Source organism: Pogonomyrmex barbatus, unplaced genomic scaffold (genome assembly GCF_055798465.1).
Source record: "Pogonomyrmex barbatus isolate J1 unplaced genomic scaffold, ASM5579846v1 scaffold13, whole genome shotgun sequence".
Taxonomy (NCBI): Eukaryota; Metazoa; Arthropoda; class Insecta; order Hymenoptera; family Formicidae; genus Pogonomyrmex; species Pogonomyrmex barbatus.
In genome coordinates, this window is record NW_028297109.1 from 6,479,040 (window position 1) to 6,499,113 (window position 20,074).

At 42.5% G+C, this 20,074-nt stretch overlaps 1 protein-coding gene across 5 annotated transcripts in view; it reads left to right on the forward strand.

Annotated features, from left to right (window-relative positions):
* Positions 1-20,074, forward strand: part of Fas1 (fasciclin 1 Fas1 domain-containing) — a 241,095-nt gene that overhangs the window by 136,846 nt on the left and 84,175 nt on the right. For all 5 annotated transcript variants that reach the window (XM_089072513.1, XM_089072514.1, XM_089072516.1 and 2 more), the window contains exon 2: positions 6,439-6,574. In XM_089072513.1, coding sequence (XP_088928639.1) covers positions 6,439-6,574 — 136 coding nt within the window. The remainder of the gene's footprint in view (positions 1-6,438; positions 6,575-20,074) is intronic.

Sequence of the window (20,074 nt, forward strand, 5' to 3'; positions counted from 1 at the left end):
CAACCCTCGCCCACTCCCTCCCCTCCCGGTTTTCCACGGTATCCTTTTTCGTCGCCTGTGGCAAGGCGCGCCCTTTCTTCTGAGCGACCAGCGCGCATTTTCGTACCAATGCACATTCGGTCAATTTACAATGGAATTGCTTCAACAGGCTATTCTGTATAATGCGCCCAATAATGCATCTATACAACGCTTTCGATATGCATAGTGCATTCTATATACAGGGCGTCCCATGAAATCCAATGACACTTTCATCTACGAAAATTGTTATTCGTCAGAATTAATTCAGATTAAAATATTATATTATATTTAGATTTGCGTCTTCTCGCTCGCATTATCTGTCAAGTTTTAACACTGAATATATGTTAATACAATCTCCAATATAATATTTTATCGAATTGAAACTAATTTCTATTTTAATTATATTCTCGAATTTCAAGCCTGACCTATTATTCCGATCAATGAATTTAATCGTCGCGTATGGGTCAGAAATGGACTCGAAATTGGTCGGAGAAGCGATAATAATGACGTCATCCGATATATCTCTGGAAATGTAAACGCGTACACACGTGTATAATGCATAGTAACAAAGGCGTTATCGGGCGCAAGCCAGCGGCAGCGCTTTATGGTCCCGATACCGAATCAAATCGAATCGAATCGAGAAGTAATTTGCACGTAGTAATGGTACCGATTGTATCAAAGGGATGCTGCTGCATGCTTGCTAAGGTATTGTTCTTGGCTTCGCGACGTCGCCCTACGACGGGACGATATTGGTCTCGATCGCTGCTGCGTTGACGGAGACGATGCTCTCTGTGCCAAAATGATATTGCTCTCCATCGAAGCTTTCCCGAACACATTCGGCACGGGTCTCTCCTTCGGTTATGCACGCCTCGAATGGTTTTAGACTGACTATTTCAAAGGAACGCGAAATAAAGGACAGGAAAACGCGCGACATTAATCTGCATGCGATCGCGCGCGACAAGTCCACCGCGTCGTGAATCACGGATGAATCACTTCGTCGCATAACAAATAAATATGGGTAACATCATCATCATCATCATTAATGAGTCATTTGCGGGGAAATAAGCGATTGTACTGAGATCTATAAATATTTATCGCTGTACATTTGATTCTGCAGTTCTCTCTTGCCTCTTGACATTGAAAATTATGATATTTTATAATAAATAAATAATATAGGCTCGTTGTTTGCAAAGCAATATGAAGGAATTAACGATCAAATTAGGAATAGAAAACAATTAATGATAAACAAATTAATCATATAATATTTAAAAATGAATTTTATTTAGTCCTCACCATTAACAAAAGAAAATGAGAAAATTATTAACACGTAAAAAGTAAGAAAACATTAATTATTGTCAAAATTATAATGTTGCTCACAATTATAATTATGATTTATTTTTTATTATTTCTTATGTGTTATAATAATAATTTTTCTCTTTTTCTGTTATATTGACGTTGATGAGGACCAAATAAAATTCGAAAAGTTCATCTTTAAATATTATACAATTAATTTGTTTATCATGAATAATTAATAATCATCCTGAATTTGCTGGAATTATTAATCCCTGCATATTTTATAAATCTGTAATATAAAATTTTAACGGTGCGCTAGGATGTCCGCGCAATTTTCCAGATGAATCAAATTCTATTTTTGTTTCGCATCTCTCGCGAGCTTGTGATTTGCACTGATTTCCACTCGTGAAGATATATTCTAAGTGTTATAATTCAGCGAACTTACAAAAGGCACTAAAGCGCGCTCGTACGGACGAGCTGACATAATAATATGCAGATTAATCGCGGCTCTTCGACGCGTGAGTGTAATTCGTGATGCTCTCGCTCGAGTGACGATATCGTTGACTCATAAACGCCAAGGCACATCTCGCCCCGGCGCCGAATGAAAGTTCAGTCATTCGCATAAATGTACGTTTTCGTCGAGGGCGCGCTGTGAGCACGTAGCAGACAATAAAAGGGAGAGAAGCGGCGATAAACAACCGACGCGATCCGAGATGCGAAAAGTTTAAGGACATCCCCCCAATGTCCGATATATGTCTTATATGTCTGATATATCTAATGTAATGGACTTAAAGGCGATGCACGAGCATCCCCAAGCACATTTGATTAATGACTTATGGTAATACTTTTATCCGACGATTTGTACGTTTTTGTAGCTTCGTAATATCTCTTACAGTAATATCTACGGGATTCTCGTCGTTCGGACGAGCGAGACGGGAAAGACGAGCACGCGCTCGAATCGAATGACGCCTTATTACCGCAACGTAAAGAATTTTAGTCGCTATCTCCGCGCGGGAGAAACTTTCGACGTATGCTCACGTTAATTAAATTTCGCTCCTCCTATCTTACGGCGAGCGCAACCCGATCCCTCGTTCGTCTTCTGTTAAAGCTCGCTCATAAAAACGCGAAGCCGCTCGCGTTTCTGCCTCTCTTCCCCTCCCCTTCCCCGTTTCCTTTTTTTCCACGTTGATTGTAATTAAGTATGATTACCGGAATGGGCGAGTCGTGTTCCATTTCGTTCGCGACGAAGACATGATACGATACGCGATCACGTACCGAATCACGAGGGGCACGCTTCCAAAATGATATCCCCAAAATGAAAATGAGGGGTGATCGTAAAAGATGACGAAGCGTGAAAAATGAATGAATGCCAGATTTGCGAGAGAGGGACTCGTAAAAATATATTACGGAGTCGGAGAATCAGGCGAATAATGGAATCGTCAATTTCAGCAGGCCGTATCCGATTGATTATCGGATTGCCGAGTAATATTTTTTTATTATACATTGTACACCGGGATATCAGATAAGAGCTAAAGTAATTATTATTCTTCTCGCTATGTTATATGTCGTTATATGACGTGTGCGATGATAAGCGCGGCGCAATAACAATACAAGCACGATGCATGCAGCACTCACTTAAATATTTTTCCGTAACAAAACTAGCCAGCACGACCTAAACGAATATAACCGGTAGCATAACGCCGCGCCGATGTATGCCGTGAGATAAAATGCCAAAGAAATTCTGAAACGCAGACATGAATTAAGACGTGGAACATAACATTAAGATTCATGTCTCGCTTATTTATTGTACGCGTAATTTTATCACAAGCCGTATAAATTTTTCGCCAAAAGGTAAATTTTTGCAGATTGTCTCCAATTTCGGAAAGCAGATCGATCCGTCGGCATCTATTCTCGGATCCTCCATTGAAAATCTGAAAATAAATGAAAAATCTCGGAAAATGCAGCACGAAAACAATATCACGTTTGCTATAGGACGGCAAACCTCGTTGCAAATTTATCTTCTGATCGCGCGCGATATTTTCGAAAGCACGTAACGCGATAAAAATGGGTGGGAGAGGCGGAGAGAGGGGGAGGGAGTGAGAGAAAATAGAAAATATATATCGTGCTGTACGATTTAACTTAATTTCCACGGCCGACTTGTCGCGATGTTCTAAGTTCCTGACCCGGCACGGCTGCGCTTCGTGGAATCCGTTTATCCCCCGTTTAACCCATCGACGTGATGCAACGCGACGCGATTGTTTTTATTCGCCGGGCAGAAAATGCGAAAACGGAGCAAACGTTTACAGATGCGAATATTTGCCCGCATTAATAATACATAATCCTACCGTGCGCCTGATGCGCCTCTCATTAAACGACGCTTTTGCGAGTCGACCGTCTCGTTAGCAAAACTGATAGATACGCTCGAGCGCGAATCCATATATGCAAACAGTTTATTTTGGCCATCGCAGTCCAAAGATTTTTTCCACTTGATTTCACGAATCAACGAACTCAAATGAAAAAAATTAGGATATAAATTTTTTAATTTTTCGTGTGCGATAGGTTTCGGGGATCCAAAATTTACAATTTTGCTAAAAAAAAACCCAAACGCGACTCGAGTTTTAGAATCGCTAAAATGTTTGAACGGTATCAATATTTGATTCGATGAAACTTTTCTCTACCAAACGAAACACGACGTCTCGATTACTGGAGTGCTGGAAACCTTTTTCCATCCGCAGGGTTGTTTTCGCCCTGTTCCTTTCTTCTTTTGTCTGCTGCCTCCGACCAATCCTGTCGCTCTACCGGGCTCGCCTCGACGAACCAACTCGCATTAATTGCCGGGAGTCACGACATGTCTCCATTACTCAAGAGCTTCGTTAAAGGGAGGCAAAGGGGATAAGAGAGCGCTGCGAGGATAAGGGGCGAAAGAGATAAAGGAGGTCGCAACCATGTTTCACCATTATTTTTCACAAATTGGGTCCGCGTTACCGCATTATTCTTAACGAGAATTGAACTGATCCCCATCCAACTGGTCGTCCATGGAATAATAAAAGCTGTTTATTGTCTTCCCTAATTTTATCCGTTCATCAGATCCATAAATAAACTCCTCGCAATAAATTCCGAGCGCGCGTCACGTCGCGTTACTTTCGATTTTGATATCTTAATTCCTGCATCGCGCGCGCGAGACGCGACGTCAATTATCATAGAATATAGAAGCTAAATGGACCGCACCCTCGCGCGTACAGCTTCCACTAATTAATCAGAAATTTCCTGCCGGCACCGCCGACCGACCGATGCAACTAATAGACCTTGCTCTCCGAATCTCCCTACCAATTATCCCACCATGTACTAATTAGCATATATGACCGTGGTAGCAAAGTTTCCCGCCTCCGACAATGCCGTACACAGGCCTTACGGAAAGTTACGGCTCCGATAATTCGTAAATCTATCAAGCGGTTCACGACCGAAGCATAATTTGGCGTTTAGCGAAGCATTCTTGCTTGAATTACGGGCGAGATTGGCAGATTAAATAAGACATAAATCGGGCGCGTATTTCTGTTCTCGAGTTCGACGCGAACAGAATCGGGCGCACTTAATAATACGAAATACAGAAATACATGAATGTGAATCGCGGAAACAGGAAAATATGAAATGCGGAATTACTCTATTAACTCCGGCAAAGTCGAAAGACCCGGAAGATTGAGCGAATTAGAGCGGAGGCGTACGCGTATCGCGGCGGAAAAATCACCGACGGGGTACGCCTTCTGCGTACGAAACTTTAGCAGTTTATTATAACCGAGTGTGCCGACATAGTTCTCCCGGCGGTGCTCGGGAGTTTCGAGCAATGGGACGAAATAATCGCGTTTTTACGATACTCGTGCCGAGTTTTACGAGAATCGGAAGCCTCGACGGCGCTTTTGTGCGGTAAAACTTGTTCGAATGCCATACGCGTCATAAAATCGACAAAGCAGACCGCGGCGGTGCCGCGAATTTTATCATACCACCCGGCATACTTTCTGCATCTAACGCGAACGAAGTCCGCGTTCCGCAGAGCGAGTCGCGTGCATTCGGATAAATGTCACGCGATAAATGCGAGAAATGTCGCGAGAGTTGTGCGAAATCTCATTAAAACGTTTTGTTCTCGCTACGGATATCTTGCATTGCGGTGCAATAGTCAATATAAGGAAAAAGGGAGATGACGACTTTAAGATTTGTCGATTTATTCTGATTTTCATGGTGATGTAAAAATAATGATTAATTTTTTTTTTATCAGCTAAAGTCTTGCCTATTATTTGCAGAAATTGAAAAATGTATAAATAAATAAGAATTTTGTATAATTAAAATTTTTTCGAGGACTCGCGTTTGAGGACGCAATGAAGTTTGAAAAAGAGATTCCGAAAGCATCATGCAAACGTTGCAATCCAACATTGTAAACAGTTTGGTGGCTTTTGGGGACGAGTTTTTTTTCACGACACGTTTTTTTCCCTCTAATTCCCAGACGACGCGTCACTCGACGGAAAGAGGAGCAGTCACTGCGGGAGCAGAAAGAGTGACTCCGTAATATCCGCCCCCGGTAGATCGGACTTTACATCCGGCTAATTAAGCATTGATAACTAACGAGGTTCCTTTGTGCCGCGGCCCCGCCGCGGGAGATGAAAGTCCTCGGAAAATTTCAACCGACACGTCGGATTAAATGCTTTAGCGCGCGCGTGCTCGTCGAACTCGAGCTTGCAACTCGATGTGAACTACGACTTTAATCCCCGTTGATGCGAATTGCTCGGGGCATGTTCCCGTTGGGCGTGAGTTTTTTTTCCGCTACGTAGAAGAAGGGTTCGCGTAAGAGCCCCGAACGTCAGAAGAGCGGAATCGATCGCCCGTTCCGGGCTCGTTCCTGCTTCATCATGCGGGGACGATGATTAATTTAACGACCTCCTACAAGCCGGTCCTTTTGAACGCGACGAGCGATTGTTTGATTTTGTCAGGGGGCGCGCGATTGAGGGCGCGCACACAAGGTATAATGCCATGAGCGCGTTCCTTCCTTTTTCCCCACACGCTGTTGATGGCTCCGATTATTAAAGAGATGACTAGATCAGACGGACCATAAAACCATATCGTGATTTTCTGTTACAGTTTTATCAGCTCCTGGAAGCCAGTCAAGTGGCCAATACTACCCTTACGTACCGCCACGTGACCGTGTTTGCGCCTACTAATCGAGCGTTCCAGAAGTACAATGGAAGCACGAAGAATCTGGTTTTGTATCACATGTGTGAGTACAACATTTAACATATGCAATCGATATCTGAACTTTAGATTTGCGTATAAATAGGTTTATAAATATGTCTACATATAATGACGTAGACGTGATTAAATATATGTATATACACACACACACACACACACACACACACACACACACACACACACACACACACACACACACACCTATTTTTATTTATAGTGAAAAAATTGAGAAAAATTTAGAGACTATTCTAAATCGCGTTTAAAAATAATATAAAAAAATTTAGTGGCGATTTAAAATCTGGATCAAAAATTATTTAAATATAAAGTAGAAATGTGCTTTAATAGAGATGATTATGAAATAATGACAAAAATCTCAATTTTTTTATATAAGTATTTTAAATATTCGAAATAATATAATAATTTTTTATTTATTTATAATTTAAAATAATTTTTTATTTAAATTCCAAACTATCGCTAAACTTTTATATTATTTTTAAATGTGCGATTTAGAATAATGTATTAATTTTTTTCTCAATTTTTTTTATTGTAAATATGAAAATTAGAAAAAAGATAATATATCCTTAATTATAACATACAAAGGTTGTGATTTAGTGTCGTAAATTATATAATTCATATAACATTCAACGTTAATAACTGCAGCGGAATTATAAATTTTACGATTGAATGAAAAGTCGAAGATATATCTATAATAATGCGCAACAGAGAAAAGAATTTCGTGACGTGACATTTAAATCCCCGTGCAGAAACTACGAATTTACGAAATTGGCAAACAATAGAGGAAATTTCGTTGTCTCCGCTATTGCATCGCAGGGCATTCGGCGAGATAGGCCGCGTCGCGGGGCGACGCGGGAAAATTCCTCCCCGACGCGGCCGTGGAAACTCAATTTTCACGGTTTGGTGGAGACTTGTGCCCGCGCCACTCCCGCATCTGCATTATTTCCTTTCTTCGTCTGGTTTTCTGGCGCGCCGGAGTGCATTAGCTCCGCGCCGAGTCGAGTTTCGGTATTTCGCTCTTTGATCTCGACGGGCGAGAGGGAGGGCGGGTGGGCGGACGCGCGCGTGCACATCCGTAATGCATCCGTCGAGCTGCAAAGCTACAACGCCGGATCGGAAGGTGCATTTGATATGCGCCGGACGCTTACGCGCTTTCGTGATTCAGGGCTTCTTCGATGGCCGCGAGAATAACGGAGGGAGAGCGATGGCGGCAATCCGTTATCGACGTATCCGCATTTACGATGGTTCGACGTCCGTTGGGCGTTCATCGATGTAGATCCTGATAGAAACGCAGGGCGTTGCGGGAGCGCTGCGGGGATTGGGGGTGGGACGTTATTGCGATTGAGCGTAGCTAACTAATATCGCGCGGCGTCAGCGAGCCAACGGCGTCAGAATTCGCTCGCGTTAATGCATCCTGTTGCACTTTATCGTGCGCCACGCGGAAATCGAAGCGAATTCGCGCGCGCAGAACAGTCGCATTCTCGCGAAATTACTCTCGCGTTCCGGGAAAGATAGAGAGAGAGAGAGAGAGAGAGAGAGGATCTACCGAAGAGAAATAGATCTCTTTTTAGCGCTCGCATATTCCGATGAAGAGCTATGTGATTCCTCGAATTTCCAGGTTGATAAAGCGACAATTTCGCTCGACGATACCATTGGATAAAGAATATACGAAACTAAAAAAAAAAAAACCTCACCATCGATAAAAATTTATATTTTGAGCGCCGTGCATTTCGCTCCACTTTAATCAAAGCTCTTTTCGAGGAAATAGATTTTAACAAGTACCTTATCTCAAGCTCAAAAAGTTGGCGCCTGACGTGTATCTTTATCTCGCCCAGTCGCGTCGTGAGAGGCGGATCGTAAGATCGTCTTTAATCAATGAGGACGCGGCAAACAACCTGCTCAATCAAAATCCTTATTATCCTTAGCAGGTTATGGTAAACGCGACGACGGGCCTCGTTAGGCGCACCCTCGTTCGCCTCGCGTCGCCTCGCCTCGCCTCGCCGAGCCTCGCCGAGCCTCACCAAGCCTCGCCAAGCCTCACGTCGTCGTCTTCGCGTCCGCGTTCGTGTTTGCGATGTCGCGCGATGTGTAATTTCGACGCGCAATGTTTGCGCTGCCGCGCGGGCGGGATGGCACGGTGGCAGCGCTTTACACGGATAGTCGCATCGGCGCCGCGCATCGTAGCACGGCGCCATCGATCTCGACGAAGACCCCGAAGGCAAACACATCCCACGTATAGGAGGACGGCGCGCATCATTGTGTGTCCCAAGTGCTTACGTTAAACCCGGCGATAAGAAAGGGCCGCGCCTTCGGCCGCAACCGGCCACGCTGGGAAATAATTAATCCGATTTGCGCAGCTAAGCCGCGCGCGCGCGCTGGTGAGCGGGCGTACGAACCCTCGCATCGGAAAACGAGCGTTTCATAGTGCACAATGGGGTAGCAATATTACGCAAGCTTTGCGGCGAACCTGCCGAGTGATGGTAGGTCTCGCGTATCCGGTAGAGTAAGAATATATCGAAATTAATGAGGTCGAAAGGAAAAAGTGGCTCGCTTTTTATCAGAAATCATTAATTCTCATTTTTTATCATAAGAAAAACATAACTTTTTATAGCCTTTATAGAAATTGTAACGTTGCAATGGAATCACTTCTTTAGATGTTGCGTCTGGAAAAAGATCTGTTTCTCTACTTACAAGAACTCGACTCCAAGTATTTAAATTAAATCTTTCTCTCTATGCCATTTCGTTCAACATAAAAAGTTATAAAAAATTTATTTGCTAGACAAATTTTAGAAAGCATGTGTTAAATATCTAACATTTTACAGCCTTTATAGAACTTATAGCTATGTAATTTATATTTTAGATTTCATAGATAGCGATAAAACTTTTTTGTGTCTGGAAAAAAGATCTGCCTTTCAAAGATTTAAAAAATTTCAAAGATTTATTTATTAAACAAATCCGCTTTTGGAAAGCGTATATTAAATCGATAATCGAATTTGATGTATCGAAGTTGATTCTTGTCATTTTTCTGCGATGCTGATTCCTCCGTCATGTTTTCTTCGAGCGGCTATCATCACGGAGATAGCGCACTTTGACAGTTTGTATATCTGTCATATGTTATATATAACTGTCATCACGGATAATAAGTTCACAACTTAGGTGAAAATATTTTATTTCATATTTTCTCTGGAATATTTTATAACTGATTAAATATTCAAGATGTAGTTATGTAACTTTCTTACGTCACGGTGATAACTGCTTATAATAAATTTATAACATGTTTCTATATTTAATTGAAAAATATGATGCCAGAAAAGATATATGTCTGTAACGTTTAATGAAACTTAAAGTATAATTCATTAAATAAAATACATTAAGCAATTTTTCAGAAGATTTCACGAAATCGTTCATGAAATGAGATATGACACGAGAGAAATTTGACAAAAAAATCGAAACTTGAGATATCTTAGAAATCTATAATCATTCGAAAAAAGATTTTATAAATTATTCCTCATAACTTTACATGCTGAACGAGACGATGTAGATTTCATTTTTCAGCTGGCCACTTGGAGTCGAGTTCTCGTTAGTGTTCGAAAAATTTTCTTCTAAAAAAACCAGATTTGTATAATAAAGGTATCGAAACGAGTTCTTCCCTGGCTGTCAATGATGTATATTCCTGCGTACTTATTCTTTAAGTCCTCCTTCCCATGAGGGATACCCTCACGAGTCACCCCGATGAATTACCTTGGAGACCAGCACGGGAACCGTTCGAACTAAATAATCAAAGGTCGTAAGGTCGTTGACTCCGTTAACACGACGGCCTGGATCAATGTTATTCGGCTCGAGGCGTTTTTTCCGCGGAGCTGCGACGAGAACGGGAGGAAGCGGCATTGGCGATGACGTTCGTCGACGAGCCGCTACTTTTATTCTTCGTCGACTGTTCATCGAATAGCTACGCCTTATTCTTCCTTTTTTTTTTCTTAGCTACGCCAGAGCGACGTATTGGAGAGCAAACAGCTCGAACGAGATTACCGCGTGCAAAAGACTTTTTACGAGACGCGTCTTGAAAGAGATTGTCAAGAATTACATTATCCTTCCCCTCGTTCCGCTATCTGCCCCCCCCCTCCTCCCATCCCTCGCTCTTTCGCTGCCGTCGTGACGCGCGATAAATAAAGGACGTCGACTTGTGATGCCCTCGGAGAAAACGACGGTGATAGTTATGCTCGCGTGACGCTGCAGACTGCATCGATTTATAACTCAAAACGTGAGCTAAAAATTATTTACTCGAATAGATGGGAGATAAATAATGTCGCAGCAGCCCCGTCTTGAAGGCGAAATTTTTATTATGCGCTTAATAATCACTAAATACCGCTTGTCACGGGAATAATTTAGATTAGGAAAATTTTCGTACTCCAGAGGCGAAGTCGCGCGACGTCTTAAACGGCCTCCCAGACATGTAAGCTTTCGACGATTTTAAATCCCTGTTTTAATTTCTGCACAGTTCAGACACTCTTTATGCACTCTTTCATTAGTTTGCGGTAATAAATTCAAGTTAAATCACGGCAAATTGACTTGGGCGCAATTTACTCGGCAGTAACTTCGGACAAACGCGCGATTCAGTTCCCTTTTCTTTCGTGCGGAATCCAGACGAATGGAGAACTCAAGAGGTCGAAACTGCGACTCCATCCCCTTTATCCCACTCTCCCCGCCCCGCCTCTTTCCCCGAATGCCAGGGAAAAGCTCTCTTTATCTCGTCAAGTCGGCGCCCATCTCGTGGCACTTCACCTCGAGCGGTGAAGGACGAAAGGACTGACCCGTCTCTTGGCGTCCCGCGCGAGTCTGCGGCAATTTTGTACATCGCGAAAAGTTTCACAATTAGTCTTGGAACTTTCATAATTCCGCAGCTTAACCCGCCTTGTTTTGCGGCCGAGCGTTACCGCGGTCGGTTTAATTTATCATTTCACTTCTCGCCCCTCCCCTCCCCCGACTATCGCGGCCTCTCCCCCGGTCCGTCTTGGAAACGTGCTCCTTCTCGGCCACCGTTCATCCTTGTTCGCCCCGCGCGATTTCTCATCTCGATATTTCGAATCTCGGTAGCAAAGCGTTTTAATGAGATCTCATTCTCCGATTAAGTCGGATGGAATCTTTTTTTTTTGCACGGATGCGCAATCCGCGTCTTACTTGTGCGGATTTTTCAAGTGTTCTTAATGCCACGCCATTTCTAACGGGACTTTTATATTTCCATACAGACACACATTGCCGGAAGTAGCTTTAGAGTCGAGACGCGCGCGCGCGCACGCGCATGCACAGGATATTGGATTAACTCGATTAAAATTAGTCTGACTTCTGGAGCGACCCAAATCGCTTTAGTCGACCTCGCCGTAAGATCCGGAAGCGGTTTTGCAGCGGCGAACGCGCGCGAGAGAATATGAGATGGATGTAGCGAACGGATGTACGCGGAACAACAACAAGCACACGGCTGCGGGAACAACTCGGCAATCGCCGGGCATTATCCTATTAAATACGTAGACGGTCGTACGAGGCAAAGAGTTAAGGGGTACAGGTCAGCCACAGCCGCGACGGTCGTGCGAGCGCGCGAGTCGTAAAGTTACATCGTGGCAAGATAATGCTCGGACAAAACGGGGCGCGCGCCCTGGCGAAGTCGCGGGAGGTCAACAAAGAACACGTTTCTACGTACCGCACGTTCGGCCAAGTAATTTCGTTGAGTTTCTCAAGACTTTCCTCCGGCAAAAATTGAAATCTGATCGAAGAAAGAAAAAAAGGAAGGTGAAACAAATTTCAAATCGATTTCCGGTGCATTCTCAATGGGAGAAGTTTCCGCCCGTACGTCGCGAGTTTACGTCGTCGAGGATTTTTCCTCTTGAAATGCGAATCCCATTACGGATCCCCCCGGAGAACACGTTCATCGTTTACCATTAAGAAGACCGGCAGCTCCAAACAATTGAAGATACCATGAATTTACGCAACGATTCAACACTTCGAGTTAGACGAGCCCAAAGATACTCATACTTTCATCCAGCTCGACACGCGACGGTGACAATGGCGGATATTTCGACTGCCGGTAAATTTAGTCGCGGAAAGTTAAAGACTTCGTCGCCTTGGGGACGGAGGAGAAGTCGCGAGGGGGCGAGCGGCGAAGACTCGAAGAGAGAGAGAGAGAGGCTTGCGTCGTCGGGACGGGTAGGTGCTCGGGGATGGTCGGAGAGGGAGGTATGACAAAGGAGGACGGTGCGAACTCTGGCTTCTAGGTAACTTAACTGCTCCTCCGGTCTTTGTGCGAAACTTAAAGACGCTGTACCGGGTAGGTAGATGCGGCGACGGCGGCGGACAAGGGGGTGGCCTAGACTGTGTGCATGTGTGTGTGTGTGTGTGTGTGTGTGTGTGTGTGTGTGTGTGTGTGTGTGTGTGTGTGTGTGTGTGTGTGTGTGTGTGTGTGTGTGTGTGTGTGTGTGTGTGTGTGTGTGTCTGTGCACGCCGACTTTGAGCGAATCCCTGCGAGCGAGAGAGGAGAGACTGGTTACACTACGTGCCGGCGAACAAGCCGCTCGGTCGTCTGCGACACATCCCCTAGCCACAGGCCAGGAAAGGGCGGCTTCGTTTGTCTTGTCACAGACTGCAGAATTCGCGAGCGCCGAGGGGTGGGTGAGAGACCCTCGCCGTTTCCTCTCGGTGATCGAGTTTATTATTGACCTGTTATTGAATCACGCGGGAGTGTCGGTTGTGAGAATTGACGGAGAAACGCGGAACGTGCGTCTTGAGGTGAGGAAGATTCTCGCTCGATTTCCGAAGCAGATTCCGTAATGGCACTTTGAGAAGGATAATTATGCAGAATTATTTGATTAGAATAATGAAACATACTTCTCTCTAATGTGCTGAAGTAAATCAAAATCCATTAGCAGATTTGTGCTTTTTTTTTTTAACAGAGCGTCAATACTTGCACGTTTAATCGTCATCCTTTGATCTGTCCGTATAAAAAAATATACATGAAGAAATATACATATTTGCAGACACATCTGGTATTTCATGACAAAAGCCTCTTGTCTACATCATTATAATTTAATATTTATAAGTATATTACACCGTTTTTTCTGCATATTCTCGTTAGAGAAAGAGAGATTAAAATTGCGACAGATTTCAATGTGCGCCTGCCCGGCAAAAAGAAAAGGCCGCTTTGATGTGGCGGTAATCCTACAGATTTTAATCTCGTTTAATTCCACAACGTTTTATCGCGTGCACGCTTCCGGCATAATCGTGCATTGCGCCACCAGAAATTCCAATCTGCTCCTCGCGGCGGCGGCGGCTGAGTTTAAACCAATTAAGATAAGGCCGCGGGATGAATCGTCTCGTGTAATAATTTTTCAAATGCGAGAAACTGCGCTCTCTGCGGATCGGGCAAAATGATCAGGACGCGTCAGGTAAAACACGAGGACTCGTCACGATGCCGAGGGGGCGGTGAACGAGGCGTGAAAAGATGTAGGGGCCGTCGCGGCGGGACGTGACAGGTCATATCACCGTGTCGGAAAAATCTTAATTACGTCATATAAATGCCAGCATGGTTAGAGGTTGCATTCAAGTCTGGCACGATAATGAAACGAGACTTAAATGGACCGACCCTTCGCCGCGTTTACAGATTGTAATTAAAATCTTTCTGGGAGAAACTCGCGCGGGGCGCATCGCGCCACTCGTAAACTTCTTCCTAATTGCTTTCGCATCTAATGTCGGTTGTTACAAACGCGGCCACGTACTTTACATTATAATAAACTAACCGGGGAGAACGCCGCGAAGTCATCCACTGGTCGTGTGGAAAAAAAAAAGGAACTCGTCTTCGTCTTGATAATTTACTTTCCGCTCGTATAAGCGTAATTATTTTCTGCCGTACTTAACAAGATTTAAGCGGTAATAAACTCGGATTTTTCCTAGATACAATCTTAGCACGTAATAAATTCTAGCTGAAGCGTACCTGGTCCTCTAACCTGTAGTCGTATCATTAACAAAGGCTTGAAGAGATAGGTCGAGTTTGAAAAAAATTAAACGATTATCTTAAGGCTCCTGACTATTCCCCATGATCATTGGATTTGTAATGTCATAAGCGAGAAATGACGCAGTGACATTTATCGCAAATAAAAAAATATGAATAAAACAATATTTGAGATGGCTTTTACTTGTGCAAATGGACGGCCACTATCCTTTTCCTTTCTGACAGTCAATAAATAAGCGGATAAAAATAATAAAAAGCCGTGAAATGAAGCCTTCAGACAGAAAAATACATGGTTTGATAATTGTTGAAAGAAGTGAAAAATATGTTTTATATAAAATTCAAAAGTGACTTTAATACACATCCATTTTTAATTTAATAAGATTTAATTTAATTTAATAAGCCATATCTGCATAATTAAGCACATAATAATGAAATATCGTGCAATAAAAAATTTCGTTATGAGCACGTCACTTTCCATGCCTAATAGTTTATTCTTTTATCGTAGTGAAAAGCTGTAATAGAATTTCTATCACTTCTGTTTTTCGTCCATTTTCGCAAGTGTTTTAAAGCGATCTCGAACATTGCTTGCTCAAAATATCTCTTTATTTGCAAATGACACGCGAGAAATATGTTTTTTTTTTTTTTTTTTTTCATTTATGACGTCACGATTCAATATGACGACGGTACCTAGTCAGCCTTAATGAAAGCGAATAACTCAGATAGCGCGTTTTATGGCTGCCCGAGAAAACAGTCGGTGTCTCGTTGCACCTTCATTCGCGTACCACCACGACTCGCGCTCGGAACGACGTAATTATGCTAAAACTCCTTTTTTCCGAGTCGACGATATCATCGCACCCACGTACAGAGGCCGCGTTTGTATCTTGATGACGGGAATAAATTAGTTACATTTTCGCGACAGAAATCTGCTCGCGCATTTATTACCACTGGTACTGATGCGGACGCCCGACGGCGCAGATAATTCGTTTTTAAGCTCGCTAAAGCATCTGTTTTAACGCACCCGGTGAAAACGTTGGTCGAAAACGCCGCATCAAGAGTCATTCTATGCTATTCAATTAATCAGATAACGAAACGAAGACCGTTGCGCGTGCAAATGACGCTTATCCGTCAGCGAGTCGAATTAGTCTGTGGCTAGAATAGATACAAAATACCCAAGGGCATCGTGCGAGAAATTCAGCTCTGCCTCCTCCACCTCACGATGTCGACGTTCGAGTTGGATTAGACGCAAAGAAGACCTAATGAAGGCCGCCAACCCTCTACCGCGCGTCCCGATGGCGCAAAGCGGCAATAACGGGTGGCAATATAAATAAAATCTCCGACGCACTTTGAGCAAGAGGGAGATTAAGAGGATAAATAAAACGAATATCCGGGATATAAGAGAGATAAGAGTGGAAACCTATGGCTATCGTAAGAATAACGGGATTCAAATATAATCGAAAATGCAAAGTTGGAAAAATCCAAAAAATATTCCGATAATCTAGATATATAAAGATATTAAAAATTCTCTTCGTCCCTTATCAGAATAAAATTTTATTCGGAGCCGAGTCGGAGCAATCTTCCTTCTTCTTGCCCAAGGCGACTTGCATACGCGAGGGGAGGGAGTTTTCGCATAAAAGCGGCACCGCCCCCCTTAATTCCTTGTTTCCTTCGCGCAAACATTTTCTTCATCGCAATCGCGAGACCGCCGCGGGCTTTGACGAGAAGGGGTGTCGCAGCCGGATATAGAAACTCGTTACGGGGGGGGGATGACTACGGATTAGTATTTGAGCGTCCTTAAAGCTCTTGTGCTCATACGAAAGCTTTAAACCTCACGAGGCGCACAGCGCCAGCGTAAGAAAAAAAATCCCGAATTAAATCCGAACATCTTAATCTTCCGCCTTTTCACGCTCGTTTGAGATCATCGGGTGATCGATGGCCAACAATTAGAGGACCGATATCCTTCACGGTGGCTAACTGCGACGATAGTTGAATCGGATAGTCGAAGGGATGGACCGCATGCGATTAGATCCCTTCTCCACCTACATTCCTCGTCTGCTCGGACTCTCGATTGTTGAAGGAGATATCGTACCCATTCTTCCTATCGTGTTTTCTCTCTCTCTCTCTCTATCTATCTATCTCTCTATTTCTCTTTACTTTTCCATTCGCATATCTCTCTCGTTTCATCTTTCGACGACTGTCTTCGTCGTGAAATGGTCCTCCGTTGAGCGCGGACAAAGAGGACGGACCGAGTATGGAACGATGGGTGTAAAGCAATCAATTATCCCTAATTGAAATCAGCCGAAAGGGCCCGCGAGAGAGGAATCGAAGCCAATTGCGAATTACTTACGCACAGCGGGAGGAACTTAACCCACTTGCTGATTGTAGACAAGATGTGGTCGGTAATCCAAACGAAAAAAATCTCTTTTGCACTGCATGTCCATCATACAAATGTATATGTAAAACGATTCATTTATGGAAAGAATGATTTTGCTGAAGTATTTAAATTTGGCTAGATACAAAACTGAAAGTAAATTTGCCGAGCCATCAAAATTATTATGTAGAACGCTTAAGCATGATGAAAATACTGCAAACATTTTTTTATATTCTTGCAACCAATTTTAACGTGCAAAATAAATTATTTGGATGGCATAACAAAATTATTTTCAGATTTGTATCTGTCCAAATTTTTAAATATATTAGCAAAACTGTTCTTTCCCTGTTGTGATTTTCATTCTTTTATTATGCTCTAAATGTTCAGTCGAAAAATATATGAAAATTGTTTTATATTGTAATGAAAAATATAGTTATGAATGTATGTCGACAATGTAAAGATTGAAAATTTTACGGAAAAAATTTGCTGAAGCATATAAAAATTTATCCAGACAAATCTGAAAAATAATTTTGTTGGATTACTAAAATAATGATGTAAAAGTTGGTTACTAAAATAAAAAGCTTTTGAAGTATTATCATATTTAAGCATTCTACATAATTTTGATGGCTCACAAAATTACTTTCTATCTGGCTTTTAGATATTTAAAAAAAATTACTCTTTCCACAATTGGAATGTAAAAATTAAGACATTTAAGGATCTTAAAAAAATACACAATTGCACAATTGTTTATCTACAATTGCTATTTTTACCTTGTGACTCTGCTGATTATTATTTGTCTGCTGATCATTATTGTAGGCAAATTTGGACGGATTGTTCTGCATTATTGCACTTTACGCGAGGTCAACAAAACGACTCCGCTTGAAAATACATTGCAAATGAACGGCGATAATATCTGTATTATAATGCATAGTAAGGATTATCTCTCTATTTTACATTGGGGCACAGATACCTCTGTACATTACTATTTCGCGAGTATTATCGCATGACAGAATACACGGAATATCATCAACGCGTACAGGCGACGCTTCTACCTTGACGCGTTCGCAAATCCGCCCGAAATTAAATGGGAAATTATTCAATTCGCGCAATAATGTTGAATTGCGCTCGCGCAATAACACCAAATTATTTTGAAGCGTCGCTATTCGCATTTCGCCAAAATTTTACTAAAGTGAGTCATTATACATACTCTCTAGAGTTTTCCACTTTATTCGCTAATACAATGCCGTAATTGTTGCTCCCCGATGCGTGCCCGATCCTTTTCCTCCTCAACCACCTCGACTGCGCTTTCCTCGCGACCCTCGCATGATTACTTGGTTCTGACTCATAATTACGCGTGACAACGTGCATTAATGTCGTAGTTTCTGACAAGCTCGAGGATCGACACGAGAGTAGTTGGCTGCACTCAATCGCAATAACGCGCTCGCGGAGGGTCGTTCGGGGTGACGTGGGTGGCGACAAGTGAGAGGGGTTCAGGTTCAGAGCACAGGGGCTTCTATCAGGATTTACGTTCATGAAACGATCCCCCATCCCCTATGCTTCCCCCCTTCCCTGTCGCGTGATAACGTGTAATCGTCGTGACATATGTTTATTCCTCGTGCGGAATAGCGACGGATTTAACCCTTTCGTGCAAATATCGTACCTGTGTCATATAAATTGCGATTATTAAAGAAATATCGCGCTTATCACCATGAGGTGCAATCTGTTCGAACGTGTTTTGCCCCTCCAAAAAGTACAAAATAAATAAATAAAGAATCTCTTTTTCCAATTGTTTCCCCAAAACGTCCACAATATGAAAATTTCATATTGTGTCGGCGTTTTTTTGATATTTAAATGTAAATTGCGAGAATGGGCGAACAAAAACATATGTTTATCTCAAATTACGGCATACGTTTCGGCGTGTATATTTTTACATTGCCAACAATTTATTCGTGCATCTGCGTGGAAATTTAATTGAGCGAGGAGTTGCAATAAAATACGGCACAATTTATGAGCGGTTGACATTAATTAGCGTAGTTTATAATGTTACGAATCTATTTTGTGACTCGCGAGCTCTGACGACAGTATCGATTTTAAATTATGACGCTCCATTCATTCACATATGCACCATGTTGGGATTTATTAATTTCATGCAACGGATTAGTAGATCGATTAGCGACTTTATCAAAGTAGAACAGATTCATAACTGTCACCGTTAATGTTGCCGGGCCATTTTTTTACGCCGTTGCTCCGCATTTAATTACACGTGATATGTGAGGCTGCGATAAAGCGAGATATTGCAAAACGCAGGTATGAAATAATGACTAAAATCTGTAATTTTTTAATATGATTAACGAACATCCGCGTACGGCGCGTGTCCGCTTATTTATACAATTTAACAAATTCATGGGCTTAACCGTGTGATTTCGTTACCGAATGTCGAGCGTAGGTTGCAAATGAATTTCGCGGTTGCTTTTGATGGGCTATTCATGATGAATTCTATTATGCAATTGCCCTTGATATCGAACCTCATGCAAAATGAGCTTCCAATCCTCTTACCACGTAGCGTTATCACGTCTCTATCGGGATCGGGATCGCATTCAATTTCTTTGATTCCATCATTTTATAATGATAATCGACAATTATCGAGCAAAGACCCAACAATTTAGATTCGAAAGCCGCCTTACAGCGCCCTAATTTGCATTTATGTACTTTGTATTCATAGAATTTTGATCGATTTTCCGATTTTTCGATAAAGGCGAAGATATCATTTTTTTAAATTGCGAATATTTTGAAATTTCCAGAAGAAACGTTTGTAAAATCCGTATATTTAATTAAATAAACGTTCAAGAACGTTTCTTTTCGCGACAATTTTTCCCATGGTAGAAAATTTGTTCGATGTAGCCGGTTCATCCAGAAATCAATATATCCACCACTCGTCTTCACGAGCGGTTCAAGCGAAGACATTGTTCTTCTTCCTTCCTGTCGTCGGATATTCTCCCGCGTCTCACGAGGATTTTCAGGCGAACTTCCTTCCAAATGGAGGAGGTCGAGCAGTGGAGGACACCCCAACACACCGACGTGATTGGGTGCTTCAGGTGCGATGCGAGATTGATACGAGAAGCTGTTGAGATTGATTTCAGTGTCGG